General features: G+C 42.5%; 2 protein-coding genes across 6 annotated transcripts in view; one reads left to right on the top strand and one right to left on the bottom strand.

The window, feature by feature from the left end:
• Positions 1 to 738: 738 nt before the first annotated feature.
• Positions 739 to 10762, bottom strand: guca1a (guanylate cyclase activator 1A). Its single transcript, XM_022203717.2, has 4 exons — positions 6561 to 10762; positions 4540 to 4689; positions 4368 to 4461; positions 739 to 1697 (listed from the first exon to the last, which is right to left on the bottom strand). Exons 1-4 carry the CDS (start codon positions 6756 to 6758, stop codon positions 1570 to 1572), a joined length of 570 nt encoding a protein of 189 aa, XP_022059409.1. The 5' UTR covers positions 6759 to 10762; the 3' UTR covers positions 739 to 1569.
• golgb1 (golgin B1) overlaps positions 10258 to 23392 on the top strand; it is a 125660-nt gene continuing 112525 nt past the window's right edge. For 3 of the 5 annotated variants that reach the window (XM_051949778.1, XM_051948986.1, XM_051948666.1), the window contains exons 1-12: positions 10258 to 10369; positions 11719 to 11797; positions 12355 to 12546; positions 12627 to 12740; positions 12872 to 13033; positions 13129 to 13251; positions 14401 to 14514; positions 14746 to 15454; positions 15538 to 15614; positions 17142 to 17199; positions 17794 to 22852; positions 22946 to 23357. In XM_051949778.1, the coding sequence (XP_051805738.1) occupies positions 11729 to 11797; positions 12355 to 12546; positions 12627 to 12740; positions 12872 to 13033; positions 13129 to 13251; positions 14401 to 14514; positions 14746 to 15454; positions 15538 to 15614; positions 17142 to 17199; positions 17794 to 22852; positions 22946 to 23357 (7089 nt within the window). In that variant the 5' untranslated portion in view covers positions 10258 to 10369; positions 11719 to 11728. The remainder of the gene's footprint in view (positions 10370 to 11718; positions 11798 to 12354; positions 12547 to 12626; positions 12741 to 12871; positions 13034 to 13128; positions 13252 to 14400; positions 14515 to 14745; positions 15455 to 15537; positions 15615 to 17141; positions 17200 to 17793; positions 22853 to 22945; positions 23358 to 23392) is intronic. The other 2 variants (XM_051950191.1, XM_051949353.1) reach the window with 1 other exon arrangement.

Raw genomic sequence — 23392 nt, 5'->3', positions numbered from 1 at the left:
AGACACCTGTGTCATTTCCAATCAAAAAAGAAAACTTGCTGGTTGAATAAAAGGAACTTTAAGTCAAAATTTTCTATGGCTGTATGTCTGAGTGGTTAGAAGTGATTATCAAATATTTTTCTCCATAAAATTGTATTCATTTTTCATGTTTTTTTTTTTACTTACTGCATTTATACTGGATAGATTTACATTTTCAAACAAATTAAGCAGCTCAATGTTTAAATAGGGGACTTGGGTTGACTTCACGTTGTTTTACACGGTTGAAAATCACAAATCTTTGTCGTGGTATAAAATAGAAAAGGTGTTCATCTCCAGCGATTAATATTGAGTTTATTTGAATATATCAGTTGTGACGGTCAAAAGCGGATCTGATCAGTTCACAGAACAGCCCACCACTGAGACAGCTGTGGATGAGAGTTGGTGGCTCAATTTCCAGATCCTCCAGATGTTCCTGGGCAAAAGACACTGATCCCTGATGGTCAGGTGAGCATCTCAGGTAAACTTTACTATATTTATTTATATATAAAATCAGTTATTTATCACTTAAAGGAAGCCAGTCACTGACAAAATAAGTTTTGGGGATGTTGAACGATTTCTTGTGAGTTTGAAATTCATTGGATGAGATCATTTACACGATCTTTGTACCCTGTGTAATTCACATTTTACATGTTTTTGTGCAAAAAATGTGACACTTGGCATATCCAGTGCTCACTAATTTTGAGAAATTAAACACCCCTGTGTTCTTATCATGTTTTTATTTTAGTACAGATAAGCAAAAGCTGAAATCAAACACATTCTGTAGTCTTCTAACAGAAGGCACCAGATGAGTGTAGCTAACAAACATGACTACGGTAATCTAGATCTGTTTTTACTGCCGAGTAGGAGGCAAATCATTCAGCCAAAGAAACACCCACACACAGAAATGCTACAGAACCACAAGTCTGTATTTTACTGCTCCGATTAAAAAAAATTAAGAACATATAAAAGGTAAACATTTTCAGAATTGGATCTGCACGCTGAATGTCTCCAGAGACGTTCACCTGCTCCTGTTTTACAGCCGCTGGCTTAATCAAATTAGCATGGATGTTAAACTCACTGCACACTCATGGCTTCCTCCTGTAAACCCCACAGGCAGGAGCGGGTAAACAGATCTGAATAATTTGATGCAGAGGGACTGCGACCCAGAAAACAGAAAAGATCTGGGAAGCGTAGTGGAGTGCATGTAACTGCCACTCTACTGCACTGTGTCCCTCTTTTATCCCGCCGGGTATCCGAGGGTAAGTGGACCGTCTGAGATCATCCCTCATGCCGAGGTGGCCTTAAGAGAGCTCACCATCATTAAACGAGGACAATGACCGGTCTGCTAGGGCAGACTGAGTCGTCCTTTTTAAAGAGCATGTGTCGCTCTTTTGGAGATTAAACATCAGATATGTCAGCGTTCAAAGCGCACTGGCATCATTTTAAAGTGGATTCAATCTTAATAGGAATCTCTGTGAATGGCCAGAGGTGATGTACTGAAGCACGCGGGTCAAATCGTGAAGGTGACGAGGTGGTCGGGCTGAGCAGACCCTAAACACTGCGCCTCCTGTTGTGGATCATCGCCACAATGTGGGCGAGGTCCAGACTCTTCATCATCACCTCCATGAAGTCTTCGTCACTACGAGCTCCGGCCACGAACTCCTCCAGGGAGAGTTCACCTGTGAGAAGAAAAACAGGTATTTTCAGACATAATGGTCAGGTTTATTGGAGTACTCCTCTAACAGCAATACATTTATGCTGATGGTGAGATGTTTAGTTTAGTTTTTAAGCTCTGCAAACTATTTTCGACACTTTTTTCCTCCTTTTTCTGGGCCATAGCCAGGATTTTAGAGCAGACAATGAAAGACGCCTTTACAGTTTTTATTTGGCTTGATGAGAAGTCATGACTTCACTGCAAAAACTCAACATCTTGCCAAGCTTATTTGTCTTATTTTTAGTCAGAATGTCTCATCCCACTTGATTTAAGATCAGTTCACTTCAGTGACATTTCAGCAGAGGGAGGGACTTGTTTTAAGACCATCTTGTTTTAACCCTCGTGTCGTCCTGTGGGTCAAATTGACCCGTTTTAAAATGTGAAAATGTGGAAAAAAAAAAAATTTCACAGTGAAAACTTCCACATTTTCAACATTTTTTGGGTATAATTTTTGGACATTTTTTGATTTGAAAAAAAGTTTCTTTAAGAACATTCGGGGGAAAAAAATTTAAATTCATTTTTTCTTAAAGAAAATAGAAGTTTTACTGATACATATGTAATCACTTTAAGATTTTTTGGAAGGTTCATTTTTAAATTTTTATTTCTTGCCAAATTAAATTTTTTTTTTAAATTAAAGTTTTACGGGAAACTTTTGAGGAATTTTCTTCCTGAAGATTTTTCAAATTTTTATAAATTTGGGGAATTTTTTTGCTGAATTTTTGGATTTTTTTTTTTCAGAAAAGGCAACAATATATTTTGGTGCTGTAAATGAGGACAACAGGAGGGTTAAGACACCTAAGCTTGACAATCCTGGTAAAATAGAGCTTAAAAAATTCCCAGCTAATTTTAAGATCTCATTATTCTAAATATCATGTCTTATTTCAAGAAATCTTACCACGCCATTTGTCACTTGTTCTATTGGCAGATTTTTTCACTTATTTCAAGGTAAAACTTCTTTGAAATATGTTTTTTTTTCTTGTTTTGAGAGGGGCATTTTTTCCAGTGCAAAGAGATTAGAATAGATTTTTGCTTATTTTGTTTATTTCAGCTTCAAGATAATCTCACGTCACAATAAAACCAATTTAACAAACATCACAGAAATACCTACAGACGCTGATCACCAGCGCTAATATTCGTGTTGTCAACTTCTTTTATTTCAGTTTTTATTACTGGCAATATTTAATGATTTATCCCCTTTTCATTACACCGATCTCATCCTCATTTTACAGTACTAAGCTTCTCCTAAATCCTCATTTCTATCCTGTCTCTGGATCGGCTTTTGAATACGTGTAACTCAACAACTAAATAGAAAACATAGTATTAGGAAGATACAAACAATTTGGAAATGATAAAACTTTTTCAAACCCAGATTTTGCTGTGATTCTTGCAGCTCTTTTTGTAAGTTAAATAAAGTACTTTTAAAAGTATCAAAATCAGTGCAGCCAAAGTAGAGATAATATTACATATCTTACTATTATATTTATTCTTCTTCCTTTTAAAAAATAGGCACTTACATTACCCACAATGCAACTGGGGATTCAAATGTGATGTGCTAGTAGGAACAAAAATCTTTAATTTTTTTCGCAGTAGCCTAAGTAAGTTGCTCCAATCATGCATTAAACAAATGTTTATCATAATTATGCATTTATTATGAGATAATGTGCAATAAATAAGCGGGGCAGGAATAGCAATTCATAACAGTTGTCATTCTGCTTGAATTAACTGTCATTAGATAATTATTTATCCAAAATATTTTTTAAAAACTATGAGCTAAAAGAAGAAAAGTCCTCAAATTTACATTAATAGTTGCGCCGCATTCATTATACTGTCTGGATGCAAGCTTCATTTTAAAATTTATTTATTATTTCCTGTATTCTGGTGAATTTCATTCATCAGCTAATGCCTTTTCTGTGTCAGTTGTTGGTGGAAATGTCTTTATAAACAGTGGTGGAAATGCGTTTGCGTGTATATTTGCATTAAGAGTCACTCTTAGGTCTTCTAGTGCCATTTATTTTACTGCAACCACAGCCATAATACTAAACAAATCCTTTATAAAAGCCATTAGAAAGTTAAAATTGATCGGTTCCATAAAAATATGAAATTCTGAGTATTGGCTCATTTTGGTAGAATTTAGTTTTGTTAGTTTTTATTGTAAACAACAAACAAAAAAGACGTAATTTTTATTGCTTTGTGCGTGTCTAATGCAGCCCCACAAATGTTTCGTGCTCATATTTGAGATTATAAAATTTTAAGGGCGTCTGAAAACTGTTTTCCCACCACTGTATGTCAAAGAAAATCAAAATTTAAGTCTGTATATGAATGTTTTTTGGCTTTCTGGTTATATGAGATCATAAATTCTAATCATATTTTTAGTTTAAAAGGAAATCCAGACTACAACATAAACGTCTATTCATTGCATAAACAGTTCAATCAGGCAGCTGCTAGTCACGATTAGCTCTTTTTCTGTTCTCAAATTATATTAAAGTGAGGGCAAAAGTCTTTACTCTAGCTATTGTGTGTAGCAGCTCTTTATATTCCTGCATTTTCAGACTGGAGATAAATGTCTAACTGTCCGCCCACCATCGATTTCCTCCCAAACCTCTCGTCTCTATACGCTGCCAGCGCACACACTCACCGTCTCCGTTTATATCAATCCTGTCGAACACGCGGTTGGTGAAATCCTCCGCCGTGGTGTCCTGACCCTCGTTCCCATTGATTGCCCGGATGGCCTGGAGGAGGAGAATGAGAGTCAGTGCGTCTCGCTAGAGTTGTTGAAGGCGGCGGGTGCGCGTCAGGCTCATCCCTACCTTAATGATGTTGAGGAGTTCGTGCCGGTCGATGCAGCCGTTTCCGTCCACGTCGTAAAGTTTGAAATACCAGCGCAGCTTGTGCTCCATCTTCCCGCGCATCACCAGGCTCAGAGCGGCCACATACTCCATGAAGTCTATGTAGCCGTCCTGCAGAGACCAGCAAGGTCATGATGTCACCAGAAAGGCCACTCGGAGGGGAAATGAAGCATGCCAGGTCGGAGGATTATCTGCAGGGATTGTCTCCGTCTTAATCTTAACATCTACCCATTGTCCCACGGATAATCTCACTGTTTAAATCGTGCACACAGATTACCGAAGCCTATGTGCTGAGATGGAGACTAAATATAGCATCTCAGTGACCCTGTACATGGCACGGAGATGCTCTCAATTAAATGATCTAAGGGTCAGATTGTCCCAGAAGGGGGTGACCTGAGTGTTCGAGGAAATCCTTCAATGATTCAGAAGTTCTCCAATCTGGAACGCAACAAATTTTCCGCTTTATCTCAAACACGTCAATGCGCAGAAAGCGTCAACCTTCCATGCCTCGTTTTTCCGTAAATCTCCAATCTGTGAAAGCATTTCTTCACCCATTGAGAAACCAGATCTCTTCTTGCAGCAGCATATTTCCCTTCAATACACTTTGTAAAAGACATTTTAAAGATGTTCAAAGTCTTTCTAAGGGAACAATAGTTTTCCGCTCAGGGTTCAGAGGAAGAGAAACGGTTTTAAACAACTTTTAGAAGGAGACAAAAAACCTTTCAGCGCTATGAAGGATAAAAAGTAGAAGATAAACGCAGATAGTTAACAGAACAGTGTATTTTTCTCTTCTGCTATACAAGAGATCGTCCTAAAGATTGATTCTGTGCGTCATCATCATATGTAGCATGCACTTGTTTTTTAAAGTAGAGCGAGAATTGCATGAATGTGGATCACATCACCGGCATCTAGCACAGAAAACACTGCACATTTTCTTTCTGCCTTCAAAAGAAAACAGAAAAGACGCTCATTAAAAGCTCAAACATCGTGCCTCAATATTCAGAAATACTCTAAATTAGCAGCAGTTTTAATTTTAACAGTAAAAGCTGCACTGATTGAAAAACATCCTGCAAGATGTCCCGTTGTTAACAGCTTTCGAATACATGATCCATCACTTATCAGAAAAACAAATGCACTGTGAAGATAATCATCAACTGTAATGCTGATGTTTTTTTAACCAAAATATCGCCTCTTCGATGACAGTTATTTAAGTTAGGACGAATAACTCTGACTTTATAAATACAGCTGAACCAGTTAGAGTAGTCAGAAAGTAAAGGACAGAAAATGTGAGAACTGTTTGGAAGAATGTAATGCTGTTCTCTGTTTTATATGACTGTGGATTCATTATGTTTGGATTATAAACAGCAAAACAGACACTTTGAAGATGTCATTGCCATTTTTGTCACTATTTTCTCTGCAGTGGGGACGTTTTCCGCTGTGGATTCAGAAATTATTAAAATAACTGAATGACTGATTAGCTTCAACTTTAATTGTGAATGAAAACAAATTTATAAATTGACTTAAAATGTAACTAAATAGTTATTTCCACAAAATACAACTTGGCTTTTGGAGATTATTAATCAAGGCTGACCTTAATTAAAAAAAAAACGTTTATAGTTAAAGGACAAAAGTACAATATCAGCAGCAGAAATAAGCAATTAAACACTTTACTCCAGCTTTGGAAACAATCTGAAGACTAAAGTGCAGTACAAAATTAAGACAAAATCTCACAATTATTTCTTTACCTGTTAAACATGACACATTGTAAGAGGTGTATAAGTAGGTAATGCATTATTTACAGATATGAAATTAAGCAAAATGGATCATTTGTTTCATCCTTCAGCCCAGACCTTGGTCACATATCTTCTTACAGAAGTTATTTTTATCTTAAAAAGTAATTTAAGAGACATCCTACAAGAACCAAAGCACCCTGACAGGTTTAAAAAGTCCTCTGTAATTTCATTTCGTGCTTAAGTTCTCACCTTGTTCATGTCGAACGTGCGGAACATCTGCTCGATGTAGGCGTTGGCCTCGGGGTCCAGACCTCTCAGCCCGAAGAACTGCTTGAACTCGTGCAGGGTGAGCTGACCCGAGGGGCACTCAGTCATGAACTTCTTGTACCAGAGGTGCATCTCCACGGCCTGCAGGTCGTCCACGGTGCTGCCCGATGAGTTCCCCATCTCGCACGAGTGGAGCCGTTCGCTGCTTCTGCACAAAACCTCACAGCCCAGAGTGGTCTACTGTGAAGTGGAGGCTCTCTCCCTCTTCACAGTCACACAACAGCAGGACTTTTAGGGCGAGAGTGGCAGCTGGCAGGGGCCTTTTGTAGCTCGCTGCGTTTGGGGTGGAGGCGCTCCCCGCCCCGCCCCGCCGCGCTCTCCTTTTGTCTGATCACCGCATGTAATCCAGGCTGATGATCAGCTTAATCATCCCATTAAAAGGGCAAGTTGACTGTTCCGCTTTTACCCCGAGATGTGCTGACAAACACAATCGAGGTTTCATCCCTCACGTGGACGCGACACTGCCATGCTCCTGGACCGATGGGGTACATGTTGCTCAGCATGTGGACTCCGGTATGAGCGGTGCAGCTTTAATGTTCTTGGTGAAGCATGCAAAACAAGCCACTGTAAACCCGTTAATCCCACCAGCGCTGTACATATTCCTCCTGCTGCACGGCGTTTAGGCCAATTAATGCCCGCTAACGTGGGTTTATTTCAATCAGGGGTGTCAAACTCATTTTTAGCTCAGGGAACACATCAAGCCCAGTTTGATCTGAAATGGGCCGGACCAGTAAAATCAGAGCATAATGACCGATAAATAACCACAACTCCAACTGTTTCCTTTGTTTTAGTGCAAAAAAGTGCATTCTGAAACTGTTCACATTTAAGGAATTATCTATTTGCAAAACATTATGAACAACCTGAAATTTCTTTAAAAAAAAAAATTCCATTTCAGCAATATCATGCCTCAGTTTATCATTTACACATTACAACTTATAGATCACATTTGGTCACAGGTATCTGGAACTGAACAAGACAATATTTCACTTTATGATCAAAACAGCAAAAGTCAGATAAAAAAAGACAAAAAAGCAAGACAAAATATTACAAAAAATGAGACAAACGACACAAAACAGAACAAAAACGAGGCAGAAAGTTAGACCAAGAAGTTACAAAGTGCCAAAACGATGGGCAAACGACACGAGACAAAATGACAAAAACACTACACAAAACAACGAACAAAGCAAAACACAAAATGGCAAAAATGAAATAAATAACACGAGCGAGATCAAAGCGACAAAAGTCAGACCAAGAAAAAGACAAAAAACAACAAAAACAAGACCAAATATTACAATAGGGAAACACAGACCACGAAAGCGAGAAAGAAAATGACAAACGACACAAAACAAAACAAAAAGAGACAAAAAATTTATCAAAGTTTCAAAGCAACAAAAAATGGGCAATACAAGTGAGAAAAAAACGACAGAAAACAACGAATAAAGCAAAACATAAAACGACAAAAATAAGACAAAAAGCACAAGCGAGGAAAAAAAGAAACACAAAATGACAAAAACAAAACAAACAACAGAAGTGGGACAATAAAAGATAAAAAACAGCAAAAACCAGACAAGATATTACAGAAATTACAACAGAAGAACAATGAACAACTTAGTATTTTACTTTTGATAGATTTCATTGTCTGTCCCAAACAGTGACAGGAATTCTTCTTTGACAAGGCGCTAAAAATAAAAGACACACTTAAAACTCAAGCTCACAAAGTAGACGTCTTAAAGAAATGTTATAAAGAAACAGCAGCCGATAAAATACAGTATATGTAGTGTTCAGTGTTTTATTTTGCTCAGAGACATGATTTTGCTGGCCTGATTAACAACACGGCAGAGTTTTGTTTTGCGTTTTAGTGGAGAGAGGAGCTGCATCAGGATGAAATGTTGAATGTGAGGATGGATTCAGTGAATGAAGGGTTCTATTTTCCATACACGGTCTCACCTAGTAGAACATCTTTTATGTAAAAGTGACCGCATGTTCAGATGCCATCGGCTTATGTGCACGTCTGAAAGGAGCTACAGTTAACTAAACGTATTTTAAGAGTGATTAATCAAGAAAAACGTGAGGATCAGTCGGTATTTGATGCTTTACATGTGTCTAATTCTGCAAATAAACAGGATTACTGAAGACAGTTTGATGGAGAAGTTTATTTGGATACCACAGATTAATTAAAGCCACGGAGGCATTACAGTTTGAGTCAGGGAAATTAATATCAAAACACTGCAGAAAGCTGTTAGATTTCAATGTAAAAAACAAAAAGAAAGCAAACAGAAATACTGAATAATCTGACATTCATGTCTAAGTGCTTTAGTATGGATTTAAATGTAGTGTTTTTATAAAGCATAGCTGTGAGTGTCTTAATACGTTTACCATCTTACAACTTGATAATGCCATAAAAATAACTCATAGTGCACGTGTCTACATTTAAGCTGCGTTCTAAATGTGCTAACAGTTAAAATATACGTCTTAATACAAAAGCAAATTTAAAAAAAACAAACTTCATTTGTCGCCTTCATTTTAAAACAACATTCCAGGAATTAAACCGAGATATTAGTCGCCTCTGGGATACATTCAGCAGGAGTGTTTGTGATTCACGTACACAGGAAAACTCACAAGGAGGACCATCTCCACAGGCATATTTACCAAAAATAATACTTAAAAAAATTACGGCACGGATGTCAGAATTATATTTAGCTGCTGATGTCGTGGAGAAGTTTTCGTCTAGCGTTCAACGAAAACCTGCTTCTGCTGTAGTGCAATAATGTAAAGTGGAAAAGGCATACAGTATCTATGCTTCCGACTTATTTTAGCTTGCATTACCCTGTGGCACACTTCCATAACAGTCATATGAGCAGGTGTAATGCATTTCTGGCAGCAGCATGTTTTCCCCACAGCCTGATGCATCGTTTGGAAAAGCTTCTCCTTACCTGAATATGGAATATTCACATTATCTAACCATACATACAAATATATCACTAACGGGACTACGTAACAAATAGCTACGCTTTAGGAGCTTACAAAGGGTAAAAAGTTTTTGTTCTAACTTCATTAAGGCCTCGTTTTCTTTCTTCAGTGTCTTCAGCTTCACTTTGTTGCAGTTTTATTGTGGCTTCTTTGCCAATATGACACAGTTGGACATGGATATAGCAAACTCAAGTCACTGTGGCTCTGTGTCGGGGCTCGAGCAGATCTCTCTGCCCCCGCCGGCGACACTTTTCCTCTTCCCCCAGTGCAGATGTCTGTAGATGGAGTCAAAAACTGACACAGTGTAGCGTGCAAACAGGCTGGTCCACTTCACTGCATCCACCATCCACTGAACCGAGCGCCCCACGAAGGCCACAAACACTGTGGTGTAGTGCGCCAGCAGCAGCAGGCTCCTCCCCAGCTGTCTGCCCTGGTTAATGATCAGGTTGACTCTCTGGTCTTTTCCTGCCATCATCATGCCGTCTTGTTTCCAGATGTAGAAGGGTCAACTTGTGTGTATTTTTGGCTCGAGGGTTGATTTTTCGTTTTGTAGGATGTGTATATTTTTGCAGATGCTCCCTACAGAAGGAGTGGACGGCTGTGAATTGGCAGACGGTCCCTTGGAGATCCAGGCCGTCCAATCAGAGCAGAGGAAGCTTTGTTTCCGGGAATGTTTGGTGATGTGGCTCTGCTCTGAAATCCATCCGAGGAAATATATCAAATAAAATCCAGACACATTCACCTGGGGAGCACTCGCACAGGTGAGTCAAAGGTTCTTTCTTTTAAAAACACGCCACAGACCGGGCTGCGTTACGCGCCTGTCACGCACGGAAGACAAACACTGAGCGTAGCAGCTTTTAAGGACGCTATCCTTATTTACCTGTTTCCAGCGTTAGCTCGCTAAGTAGCCCGAGCTAACTTACTGTATCGTGGAAACTACAGTCACGGCACACGGCGGATGTTTTCACGGAGCATCCCGTTCACACCACCGACTCTTCATCTCGACTCATGGCTACTGCTTTTTGAAGACGCCGCTGTCCCGCAGCTCTGGAAGTTTGCCGTCCATTTTCGTGTTAGCTAGCTATAATCTTTGCTGTTCACATAAAGAGTGACGCAGCCGCAGTGAAGACTCCGGCAGGTTCGGAAACACTCGGCTCCGTTCGGCCCAGTTCGGAGAAAACGCGCTGGGATCGTCTGCCAATGTGTTGCCTTTGATTTTCGGTGAAAGCACTGTTTGTTTTTTGAGAGAGGTCAAATAAAGCCATCTAACTTCTATCACACAAGCTACTCTTGCACAAGTTAATAAAATAAACACTGTTGTGGAATTTGTTTTCGTTCTGAGCTCCAAATGTCACAAGTCTTTACCCATAATCTGAAATTATTAGCTTCCATATTTTAAAAAAAGTTTCTATGTTGACACAGACTGTTTAAAATCTATAATTTTCAAGACTTTAAACATGTATTTATGCCATTTAATATATTAATATAATCTTGCCAATATTTGCTTAAAAGTTGAGACTGAAAGCTTGTTCTTGACTTCAGAAATCTCACTCGAGTCTCAATACCTGCTACAGTTTAATGACAACAGGGAAAACTCGGTCTCTTTGTGGTGGGATTGATTTGTTAGCTGCTGTTTTCAAGGCCGGGATTGGACTTTAATCTCAAACATATAAAAGCCTTCCTCCTCTTTCCACTGCCTGCACGCACATACAAAGTAGAATAAATATGTTTTGGACTTGTTGTGTTTATATTCACGCCTTCAGAGGACATGGCATCCAGCGTCGACATCTCGGAGCTGTATTTAGTCAAACACATCCTACACTGTTTACATTTTCTACTCTGAATTACAAACATAGCACAGGTTTTCATGTTACAGAGAAAATTCAAACGAATCTCTGCTGCTTAAATTATACTGAAGCTGATGGAAGACACAGGATAAAATAGTCAACTGCACAAAGATTATGAAAAATGCACTACATTTACATCCTTTTATCTGCAGAGAACAGAGAAGCACTTGCACAGGTGCAGCAAGGGAAGATTTCATGCGTCAGACGTTATTAATGTTCGTCCGCACCGAGACCTTAAACTCGTGATTTCTTTCCCCTCACAGTGCCATCTTTATGTTCAGCCGTCTGGCCACGGTCCTCCAGGAGCTTTCCGGAGAGGAAGGTCCAGATGGAGACCCACAGGTGAGAAAAACACAAAAATTACAACACCTCATAACGAAGAGTGTTTCCGACTGTATCCCCAGCCTTTAAGTTAAATGTGTACGGTCTATATTATGCTTCAAAAACAGAGGTAGGTAGTTGAAGGAAACATCTGCATGTCTTTGATCTTTTGAAATGAAGATAGGATTAGTTAATGCCGGCTTCTTGTCTGTGCAGCCTTTTACAGTTTGCAATTAAAGAAATGCGACTGATTTGAAACATCACAGTGGCTCCAGGTTGTTTGAATATTCAGCAAAGCCCTTTTCTCTCCTGTATTTCTTGGGGTTGCACCAGTGCAGGACCTGTAATCAGTACATTGTGACGAGATTTTAAATGTGATGGGTCATTTCTAATTTACCGGCGCAAATTTTCCACTGTTTACGGCGTTGTTTTATCAGCTCAGGAACACACAGACCAATTACTTACGAAAATAAATGGTCAAAATCGAAGCAGCAGACGCAGAAAAATCATCACTTTCACTCAGTTTTGCACAGCCTTAAATTTGAGGGTTATATTCTTAGTTTTGTGTCCTTGTGCAGGGCGTGCTGGTGCCTCAGCTCCCTGCCGGTGAGGACCAGGCCCCAGCGGAGTCTGAGGTACCTGAGGAGGCCATGGAGAGGCTGGCCCACCTGGAGCAACTGGTGGTCCAGCTGAAGGAGCTCATCCGAGACAAAGACACGCTGCTCGTCCAGAAGGACACGGAGCTGAGCAGCAAGGATGCACAACTCAAGGTACAAAAAAAATTCCCCACAGCAAACATCTTGTAAATCTGGCACATTTTGAGTGTTTTTTTTTTTCTTCTTATGGGCAGAATGAGAGAGATGAAGCTGAGGCCCGCTTCACCAAACTCAAACTGCAGGCCAAAGCCAAGATGGCGTCACTCAACAAACAAATAACTGATTTAAAAGGACAAGGAGGAGCAACAGTGAGTTCTGTCTTGGGTTTTTTTGGTTGTTCACCCTATTTTCATTCATTTATTTACTTGCAGAGTAAAATATGTGTACCACAACTTAGAAATGAAGCTGAAGCTGTGGAGTTTTTCTGTTTTGTCCACAGCAGAGTCCAGACAGCTCTTTCACAGGAGCTGGAGTCGAGGAGGAGCTCCAAGAAGTGAAGAACAAGCTGAGCGAGGAGGAAGCCACCAGCAAGGAGCTTAAAGAGCGACTGCAGGCCACCGAACGGCTTCTTCAAGAGAAGGAATCTGCCCACGCTGAGCAGGTGACCTCTCTGTCCGCGATTGCACAACGTCCTGATTCGTTAGCAAAGAAAGGGCATCAGAATGAGGTTTTTCTCGGTTGGGGTTTTCGTTTCAGCTGGTGAAACTGCAGGCTGTGGTCTGTGAGAAGGATGTACGTTTCCAGGAACAGATTCAGAAACACGAAGAGGAGCTGCTGAGAGTCACAACACAGTCTCAGAATGACGGCGAACTTCAGCAGGTACAAGACAGTATTTACTGAAGATGTGTCTGTTGACTTTATAGACTCCTCCTTTTACAGCTGACTGAGTCGATCTTTAACCTTTCGTGTTTGACTTTTTATCTCAAAACCTCTAATCTTTCAAGATCTGTTTTTCTTGTCATTATCAATAAATCTGGTGATTATTGCTGTATTTAAAGACTGCAAGAAGACGCATTTAAGTTGTTTTTTTAAGCAGTGAAAATCTAATTCCTAACGATACAGACGGAGGTTTTATTCTTTTTCTTCTCTCGACAAATAAATGATTAATCAGTGATCAAAATTGTTGCAGAGTGTTGGTTAATCATTGTTAGGAGGATCCCCGTTAGCTTTATCTGACATCGTTGCTCATCTTTCTTGGGTCCAATTTTATCTACAAACCAAAAATCACAAGTATGATTAAGCAATTTGACCAAAACATAAAAAATAAACCTTTAATCTATCAGGAACAAAAGCTTCATTTTTTAAATGATTTTGTCTAGTGAGAGAAACGAGGGACAAAGTCTGTAATGAATGTTTTTAACCCTTTACGCTTCAGTGCGTCGGTGTACCGCCGGCGGTACACTTACTAATTTGCATAGGAATTTCAAGAATGTCCGACGGCTGCAAACCCGATTATACAAACACTATACGCCGATGGAAAGCTTAGATTCTCATGAATCCGCCGGTATAAACCACTTTCAGATGCGATTACCACAGCGGGTGAGAAAAACACATTTGTCCGACAAAAACAAATATTCATCCATCCGTTCTCTATACACGGCTTCAACGCACACAGCGCGACTCACATTTCCGGGTTTATTATTACACACAGAAAAAAAGATTCCACAAAAAACGGCCATAATCCAACCTTTTACATCAGATGACACAAGCCAGTAAACTATTTTGTCCAAAACATGTCCTGAAGTCGGTATAAAATCCACGAATCGGTCATTTTCAAGGAAATGCACCTCGCGATGTGCGTCCAATATTCCCTGTATTTTTCGTAATTTTTTTTATTTAAAAATAGAATATTAGCGATTTTTTTTTGTACTGAAAACGGCTGGAATTGACTGAAACTTAAAGGGTTAAATAGCAAATATTTGGAAATCTGCACTGACTATGCTGGCTTTGTTACGTCATCTTTCCCAGGCGCTGCATGCAGCTCAGCGTCGGTGTGAAGAGCTTGAAGAGGCTTTAAACTCTCGCTCCCAAGTGTTGGAAATGCTGCAGCAGGAAGTGAGCAGCGCTGATCAGCAGAAGCAGGTACAGATCCTGTTGGACTAGATGCCAGCGATGCAGCTACTTTTACTGTTTTGATTTTCGTATTGATCTACGTGTTGTCAGATGCCTTCAATGAAAAGAAAAATGTTCAAACAAGACACACCACCCTCCATCCAGATGGTGCGTCATTCCGATGTATTGTCTGGCTGACAAAACACAAAATCGCACCCACACATGTTCTTTCTCTCTCTGCCTTCTTCTCTTTCTGCTCAGATCTTGACTGCTCAGTTCCGGCAGATGGAGCAGGAGCTGGCCGAGGCCGTGAAGCTGAGGGAGGAGGACAGGCAGCAGTGGGCCGCGCAGGCCGGCAGGGCCGATGCCGACCTCGCAGCCCTCCGAGGCAGCCTGGAGGCCCTGGAAAGCGAGAGGATGGAGGTGGCGATGCTAGAAAGGCAAGAGCTGGCCTCTCTCAGGGAGGCGGAGCTGGTTAGTCAGGAGGCTCTGCAGAAGGAGAAGATGGAAGTTGCCAGATTGGAGACGCAGCTGAGTCTGATGAAAGAGGCCGAGCTCGCAGCCCTTCAGGCAAGCAGCGAGGCCTCAGAGAGAGACAGGGCGGAAATCGCTCGACTTGAAAGTGAGCTTGCATCAGTGAGAGAGTCGGAGTCTGCAGCTGTTCCTGTCGGGCAGGACGCCTCGGAGAGCGACAAGTCAGAGGTCGAGAAACTAGAGAAAGAACTGGCAACCCTCAGGGCAGAGCAGGGAGACACGCAGAAGAAAGGCGAGATTTTGGCTGAAATCTGGAGACAGTTACGGTTTCTGGCTGTAGAAAATGTGCCCGAGGAAACCCCTGTCCCCGCTGACCTGTCGCTGCTCCTGGACACCGTACAGTCTGTAGAGACGCAGCTGATGAGGCTGAAAGACGAATGCAGAGAAAGTGAGGAACGCTGCACCCAGCTCTCCAACACCACGGAAACCCTCCAGGGTATGAGCCTCTACCAAGGATTCAGTGTTTTGATGTCAAACCTTAAGCTTTTTACTGACCACTGTGACCGTCTGATTTTTCAGAGCAACTAGACAGAAAAACTGCAGAGCAGGAGGAAGCGTCTGCAAAGATCCAGCAGCTGGAGCAGCAAATTGTTACGGTCAGTACTAACATCTGTATCTGCACACATTGCAGGGGTTATCTCTCTGTGCTCCTTTACGCGGGTTTATTGCAGGAAACATGGTGCAAAATGGAATGAATCGGCATCACAAGCACAGCCTTTGCATTTTTTCCCTAGCGTTATTAAGCATCGCCTTTATACCTGCACTGCAATCAGATCTCACTATGCAAATTAGTTGGTCAGTCAACAACAAATATCACACGACTGGTCAAAGGAAGCTAAGCAGACTTCCAGCTAGTGCTACTACTTGTAGCTTTTGAAAGGTTTGCTTAGCCCTGTAAGACCCAAAGATAGAAAAAAAAATGAGCAAAAAAATAAATGCAATAAGCAAAGAAGTTATATATATATACACCCAAACAAATTAAAAATAAAGTAAAACGAAAAATGTATTTGTCAGCTGGGTTTGCAGTGCTGCTTTCTCCTTTCGTAAACGAGCAAGTTCTCCATCTTCATGAACATATTTATGTATATATTTATGTCTAAATATATGTAAGTACTATAAAATAAAAGAAAGAAAACTGATGTATTTCTGCAAAAGTGGGTGATTTTCTTCATATGTTTTAATCTGATCTTTTATTTGCTCCCGGCATTAGCGAGTACTTTTGCTTTTCCAGGTATAATATTCAGATACACTTTGCCTAAGTGAATCCCAACAATAAAGTGAATTAAACACACAGAACTGAGTGTTGCAAATGATAAACCGCCTAACGCAAATGCAAGCAGCCTGTTTCACCTGAGATATAAGCCTCAAAAATCAGTCCTTGATGACCTGCAAGCTTTATCATCTGTCCACCACTTAAACCTCAAAGTTTCTCGTGCGTTTGAGTTCCTGTTATCCTGTCTCTCTTCAAATGAGCATAGAAGGTGTTGAAGTGGAGCTGGAGACTCAGTATCAGCTGAAGTGTAAGCAGCCTGCAAAGTCAGACAACCTTCTCATGCACTCTCCCCGTCTGTTAAAACACAATTTGCAAAGTCACCCTTTATGATGGTAGCAGGGCAGTCGGACAGGTCTGATCCTCTAGACCTGGTCCGGAGACATGCTTCAGTCTGGACAGGTGACTTCCATGCGTCTCAGACAGACAGACAGAATCAGGGTCATACAGCAGACAGAGAGTGAGGACGTAATCCCTCCTGCACTGATCCACTGAACCGACCTTCACCTCGTTATGCAGCCTGATGCAGAGCTCTGCTGAAAGAACGGAACCTTTCTCATATTTATGCGTCTTTTTTTAAAATGCCTTTTGTTTGCTTTATTCGTAAGTTTCTCTTTTTGATGCTTTATCTGTTTTATGTGTTTTATTTTATTCTTTTTTGTTTGTTTTCTATTCATACTGTAATTACAAAGCTGAATTGTTTTGTCTTGATTGCTGTTAAAGTTTAATACTGTGAAGTTTTTACTCTCACAGAGGAATGTTTCTCTGCGTCGTAAGATAAGACATCAATTTGTTAAGCTACCAGCCTAAATGCAGTTTCAGTTTTGGTTTGTGTTTTTCTTTTTCCTTTCAGATGTCAGACGGAAATGATGTCCCGGAACTGTCACAGAATTCATCTGAAGCTGAGAAAGGTACAAAGTTGGACTCCTTAAATAAAATCACTCATGGTATAGAGACAGAATCAAAACATAACGACCGAGTTGTTTGTATTTGTTAAGTAATTATGTGTGGAAATGGGGATAAATTTGGAGCCCATAACATAAAAAATCTAAAATTTCTATTAAATTATTGTTGGAGTAACTTAAACAAGTTAGAAACGTCAAATCAGAATGTGTTTTTGTTTTAACTCTAATACTTTAAGATGGAAATGTTACCTCTGTATACCAAAGATCTCTCTGGGATCTGTAAAGGTTTCTCATTATGTTTCACTGTTAGAGGAAAAGTCTCAATTCCAGTTTTGCTGATCCTTCTGTATCTGGTGTTTTTTAGTATGTGCAACCTGTAAATGCACAGTAGTTTTAGATTAAACCAAGATAATAAAAGCAACAAAGCTGTGAGAACTTTGAACAGTATTGTCCTGTAGCAGCCCACACCCTCTATTATGGTCTTTGTTCTTGGACTGTGCTTGATTCAGAGATTATGTAGACATAAATGTTAGAACAGCACGTGCTTTCTGTTGACATAAAATGTGACATTTTCTTGTTTATGTTTGTTGACTTTCACAGCACATGTTCTGTCGCTGGAGCAGCAGCTGGTAGAAAAGGACAATGAGCTGGCTGCCCTTAAACAATCCCTCATACTGGCTACGAAGCACGGCTCCAGTGAGGCTCCATCGGGTGAACGCTACGATCAGAACCCGCATCAGGAAGTCAGCACGGCTCCCCTTGATAGTTCTGAAGCCCTCCCTGACTTCATGGAAGACACACAAGAAGAAGAGACCACCTTAGTTGCTGAAGACACCTCAGTGCTCTCCATTAATGGTAATGAAAGCAGCCCAGAGCTAATTGGACACCAGTCTGAGTCCCCTGAAGAATCCAAAGGTACCTCCTCAGATGAAATGGTGGCCAGCAGTGACTCAGAGGTGGCCCACAGCAGCTGGACCCTCCTGGAAGCTGTGAATCAAGATGGAGGTCAGGAGTGGCCCTCCCTCCTGCAGGACTTCAATCAGTCATGGGTGGCAACGAGCATGGAGCAGGAGTCCTCCACAGTTCAGGTCGAGTCTTCATCCGTCATCATCAGAGAGACAGTTCAGGTTCATCTAAGTCAGCAGGGTTCGTCCTCGACAGAAGCCAACGCGCTCTCCGGTCAGGTCTTTGCTCAGGCTTTAGCTGAGGAGCTCCAGAAGAGGTACAGCGAACTGCTGGCTGAGCTGCAGAGGCTCAGAGATGCAGCTGCAGAGTCGCAGGAGAAAATTCAGAGTCTGGAAGAAAAAACAGAGTCTCTCACTGTTGCCAAAGAAGAGGCCGAATCCATAGCCACCAATGTTTCAGAGGAGCTGAAGTCAGCCAGAGAGGAGTTGGATAACCGCTCCCAGCAAAGCAGCTCTGCGGTGGAGAAGCACGGCATTGAAATGCAGCTTGTAGAAGAACAGATAGACATTTTAAACACTGAAAATAAATCCAAGGAGCAGAGAATCCAGGCTTTGCTGACAGATCTGGAAATGGCTCACCAGGCTCTCTCTGAGCAGGAGGGTCAGACCAGGATGCTGAGTGCTCAGCTGGAGGACAGAGAGCTTCTCTCCTCAGAGTTAGAAAGGAGGCTTCAAGATATGGAGAACAGCGTACTGGAATACTCTCAGACATCAGATCTCAACAATGAGTCTTTGTCAAAGAAGGACTCAGAGATCAGTGAGCTACAGATTCTTCTCAGCCAGAAAGAGCAAGAGATAGTGGAGCTCAATGACAGTATGTCTGCTAAACTCCTGCAGGCAGAAGAAGAGAAGTTCCAGATGGACAGTGAAGTTATTAAACTGAAAGAGCAGATAGTCGTACTTGAAAAAGTCAGAGATGAGAAACAGGATGCAACTGGTGAAGACTCGGCTGTTCGTGAAGATGGTGAACTTGATAGTTTACGAAAGGAGAAGGCAGCACTGGAAACCCAGCTGACAAACGCGAAGAAGAAGCTGCAGGTTGCACTTGTGCAGCGCAAAGAGCTCATGAAGAAGGTTAGTGATTTTGAGATAGAAGCAAAGAAATGGAAAGAGAAAGACGAAACGGCAGTGGAAGGAGTTTCTGAAAACATCCCAGAGGTAGAAAAACCTAAAGGACGTGAGGTTCAAGAGATGGAAGCTAAACTCTTGGAGCTTGAACAAGCTTTGAAATCCAAAGAAGAGACAGTTGAGGCTCTGGAGCAGAAAATTATCCAACAGGATCAAGTTCTTGCTGAGACACTGTCTCTGAACAGAAAGCTAAGTGAAGAAGCTGAAAACTCGCAGCAGGTCGACATTTCTTCAGAAACAACTGCGTTACAGTCGCAGTTGACTTCTCTTGAAGCAGAGTGTGAAATGCTTCAGAAGAGGGTTCAGGAGGCCCAAGAATCTCGCAAAGAAACCATTCGCAAAGCAAAAGAAAAAGACAGACACCACCGGGAACAACTGAAGCAGCAGAAAGAAGAATACAGCGAGCTGATGGAACGCTTTGAGGTCCAGAAAGACGAACGAGAAGTTCTTCTTACCAAACTCAGAGAACTAGAAGAAAAACTGACCAGTGAAAAAGCAGCTCTGCCTGATCAAGAGCCCAAGCACATGGGTGAAAATGTGGAGAAGCCTGCATCAAATGACTGGGTCCAGGAGGAATGGGTGGATTTTGCTACATCAGAGACCGATTCTTCACAACCACAGTCCAGTGATCCACCTCAGCATCCTGCAGAGCCGTCTGACGTCATCTCTGCACAAATGGAGAAATCTCTAAAAGCTCTCAGAGAGGAGATCCAGGCTGTGCGGGAGGCCAACACAGAGCTTGAGAAGAAGCTGCAGGAAACACAGGACAGTCTGTCACTGAAGGAGGCTGAGGTACTGGAACTGGGCAAAGACCTACAAGCACTGAGAGAAAAGGAGAAGCAAATTGATGGACTCTCCGAGGAAATTAACGATCTCCGAGAAAAGTATCACCAAGCTGAGTCTTATGCTGAAAGCCTAAAGGCAGAGATGGAAGCTGCAGCCAGTGCAGCATCTGCAACTGCCACGTCTTCAATTACAACTCTTCAAGCTGAGGTGGAAGACTTCAAGCAGTTTCTTGATAGTAAGAACCACGAGATAATGGAGCTCAGTCAACAGCTGAGTGAACAGAGCTCACTCATACACTCCATGCAGGACACAGTGTCTCAGAAGGACCAGCTCATCACGTCTTTACAGGAAGAACTAAAGACCGAGCAAGAAAAAACACAGAGGTTAGAGACTGACGTTCCACAGAAGCAAGAGGAAGACGGTGAGGCAAAGATCCAGCAGCTTCAGCGAAAGCTTCAGGCTGCTCTGATCTCTCGCAAAGAGGCCCTAAAAGAAAACAAAACCCAGAAAGAGCAGCTGGCATCAACGGAGAAGGTCATAGCTGAGCTGCAGCAGAAAATTAGCTCAGCGGACGATGAGCTGGAGAAGCTGAGAGCAGAAAGAGTTAGACTGATTGACGAAGTTGACCGAACATTACTGGAGAACCAAAGTTTAGGATCTTCTTGCGAGAGCCTCAAGCTGGCAATGGAAGGGATTCTCAGCGAGAAAGATGCCTGTCAGAGAGAAGTGGAGTTGGCAAAAGAAGAGGCAACTAGAACATGCAGAGAATGGGAGGATAAGGTCCAAGGCATTAAGGACGAGTACGAGACCCTGCTCAAGTCTTACGAAAACGTGAGCGACGAGGCAGAGCGAGTGAGACGAGTCCTGGAAGCAGCCAGACAGGAGAGGCAGGAGCTGGCAGCCAAGGTGAGAAGTCATGAGGCTGCAAGGCAGGAAGCTGAAAGACAAGCAGAGGAAGCACAGAAGGAAGTGGATTCAGTGAAAGACAAAATGAGAAAGTTTGCCAAAACAAAGCAGCAAAAAATACTAGAGTTGGAGGAGGAGAATGAGAGGCTCAGAGAGATGCAGGAAAAGCCTGTAATAAAACAAGAGGGCAGTGCTCTCAAAGCTGAAGTTGAACAGCTTCAGGAAGAACTGGAAGCTGTGAAAGCTGAGTTGGAGAGTACAGCGTCAGAAAGAGACTCTTTAGGGCAGCAGATTGAAGAGTTAAAGGGACAGGTTGCCCAAATGGGAGAAAAAGATGGTGAGATTTCAGTTATTCCGCTGAGCTCTGCAGCTGTTGTAGAAGAGGTCGTGACTGTCCAGCAGTCGGACACAATCATGACTACATCAGAACCTGTTGAGAGTCAATATGAAGACAAAGAAAAACCTGTAATCCCAGAAGAAACTCAGAATGAACAGATATCTGCAGTGTCTGTGACAAAAACACATTTGCAGCCGTCAGAAGAAGAAGCAGAAATGACTGAAAGTGCTCAAACGTTATTGGAAAATAAAATGAGGGAGATTGAGGCGGCTGTCAACACAGAGAGAGAGCTGTGGCAGAAACGGGAGGCTGAACTCAAAGCTGAGCTGGCCTCTCTTGAACGAGATCTTCAAGAGAGTAAAGAGAAGGAAAGCCTTGTAGCCTCTTTAGAGAAGTGCCTTCAAGAGAGCAAAGAGAGAGAAAAGAGCCTAATTGAAGAGGCTTCAAAGAGGGAAACCCAGTTCAAACAACTCCTCAGAAGCCTTGAAACCGAAAAGGACAACCTGGAGGAGCGTCTGATGAACCAGTTAGCTCAGCTCAACGGGAGCATCGCCGGCTACCAGCAAGAGGCAGCAGACAACCGGGAGCACCTCACTGAACTGCAGCGGGAGGTGGAAAGGTTAGAGAGGGAGCGAGCAGAGCTTGAGGCCGAGGCTCAGAGCGAGAAGGACCGAGCTGCCAGGCTGGAAGAGGACATGAGACAAGCCCAGCGAGAAAGAGCTGAGGCTGAAGCAGAGTCTGGAAAACAGAGGGAGCTGGAGCAACAGCTGAGGTCTGCTCAGAGGGTCAAAGAAGGCAGCCAGACCAGAGCACGTCAGCTGGAAGAGCTGCTGAGGGAGAAGCAGCTGGAAGTCCGTCAGCTGCAGAAGGACTGCATCCAGTACCAGGAGAGGATCAGCGAACTGGGTAGAGAAGCTAAGGCACTGCAGCTCGGCCACAATGAGCTCAACAGCAAGCTCGAGCAGTCTCAGCTGGAGACGTCCACAACTCTAGACGACCTGAAAAAGACTGAAGCAGAGCTAGATAGTTGTAAATCCCAACTAGAACAGTCCCAGAAACAGGCAAAGGAAGCCTTAGCAGCAAAAGCGACCATCGAACAGAGCATCCAGCAGAGAGAGGCCACACTGAAAGCTGAGGCAGAGCAAACCCTGGACTCTGTGAGATTCAGGCTGGGAGCTGAGCTGAAGGAGATGGAGCTGAGACTAGAGGAGGCCGACAGAGAGCGGGAGAAGGAAGAGGACGCCACTCTGGAGGCCAGAGAGATGGCAGAAGGAGCTGAGAGACGAGCACAGGAGATGCAAGCCCGTCTGGATGAGTCTCTGGCCAGGTTAGCCGCCTTCTCACGCTGCATGTCGTCCCTGCAAGACGACCGGGACAGAGTTTTGGACGAGGCCCGGCAGTGGGAGACTCGCTTTCATGGTGCTCTGCAGGGTAAGGAAGCCGAGGTCCGTGAGGCTGAAACACGAGCCAAGGAACTGGCAGAACAGCTTCAGAAAGAAACTGCACTGAAAGAGGAGCTTAAACTATCAGTTGACAGGTAAAAAAAAATCCCCTCTGACGTTATCTTTTTTCCTATTTCAACAATTTATTATGTTTTGATCCCAAAAATCATGTGTTTTTTCCCTTTCAGATTAGAGAAAGCAGACAAAGAGTGGCAGCTGAGGTTGGAAGAAGAAGAAAAGAAAACGTCAGAGAGCCGAGCTGCCCTCGAGGAGGAGAAAGGGAAGCTTCAGCAAACTACAGCCGAGTTGGAATCTGCACAGAATGAAGGCCAGGCCCTGAAAACTGAGGTGGAGAGCTCAGTTCAGAGAACCCGGGCTCTGGAGGAGGCTGTCGGAAGGCTGCAGGGTGAAGCAGACCAGGCGAGGACTGAGCTGAGGGAGCGGGAAGCCGAGGAGAGACGCCTCTGTCTGAATGTGGAACAGCTGGAGACGGACCTGCGATCCTCCAAGGCCTTGACGGAGAGCTTGCAGACCGAGTTACACGAGAAGGAAAGGAGGGAAGTAGAGATGCTGGGGGAGAAGGAGCAAGCTGTGGCTCAGGTAAACATTCATTTACTAAGAATTCACAGGGAAGA

This window comes from Acanthochromis polyacanthus, chromosome 1 (assembly GCF_021347895.1).
Source record: "Acanthochromis polyacanthus isolate Apoly-LR-REF ecotype Palm Island chromosome 1, KAUST_Apoly_ChrSc, whole genome shotgun sequence".
Taxonomy (NCBI): domain Eukaryota; kingdom Metazoa; phylum Chordata; class Actinopteri; family Pomacentridae; genus Acanthochromis; species Acanthochromis polyacanthus.
Note: the sequence above shows the minus strand (reverse complement) of the source record. Positions and strands in the feature narration are given on the sequence as shown.

Bases quoted from the DNA above. Each gene is read 5' to 3' on its own strand.
- guca1a (XM_022203717.2), bottom strand. From the start codon at position 6,758: ATGGGGAACTCATCGGGCAGCACCGTGGACGACCTGCAGGCCGTGGAG. The intron at 4,690-6,560 runs GTGAGAACTTAA...TGGTCTCTGCAG, and splicing joins GCACGTTCGACATGAACAAG to GACGGCTACATAGACTTCAT. The intron at 4,462-4,539 runs GTAGGGATGAGC...CTCCTCCTCCAG, and splicing joins AACTCCTCAACATCATTAAG to GCCATCCGGGCAATCAATGG.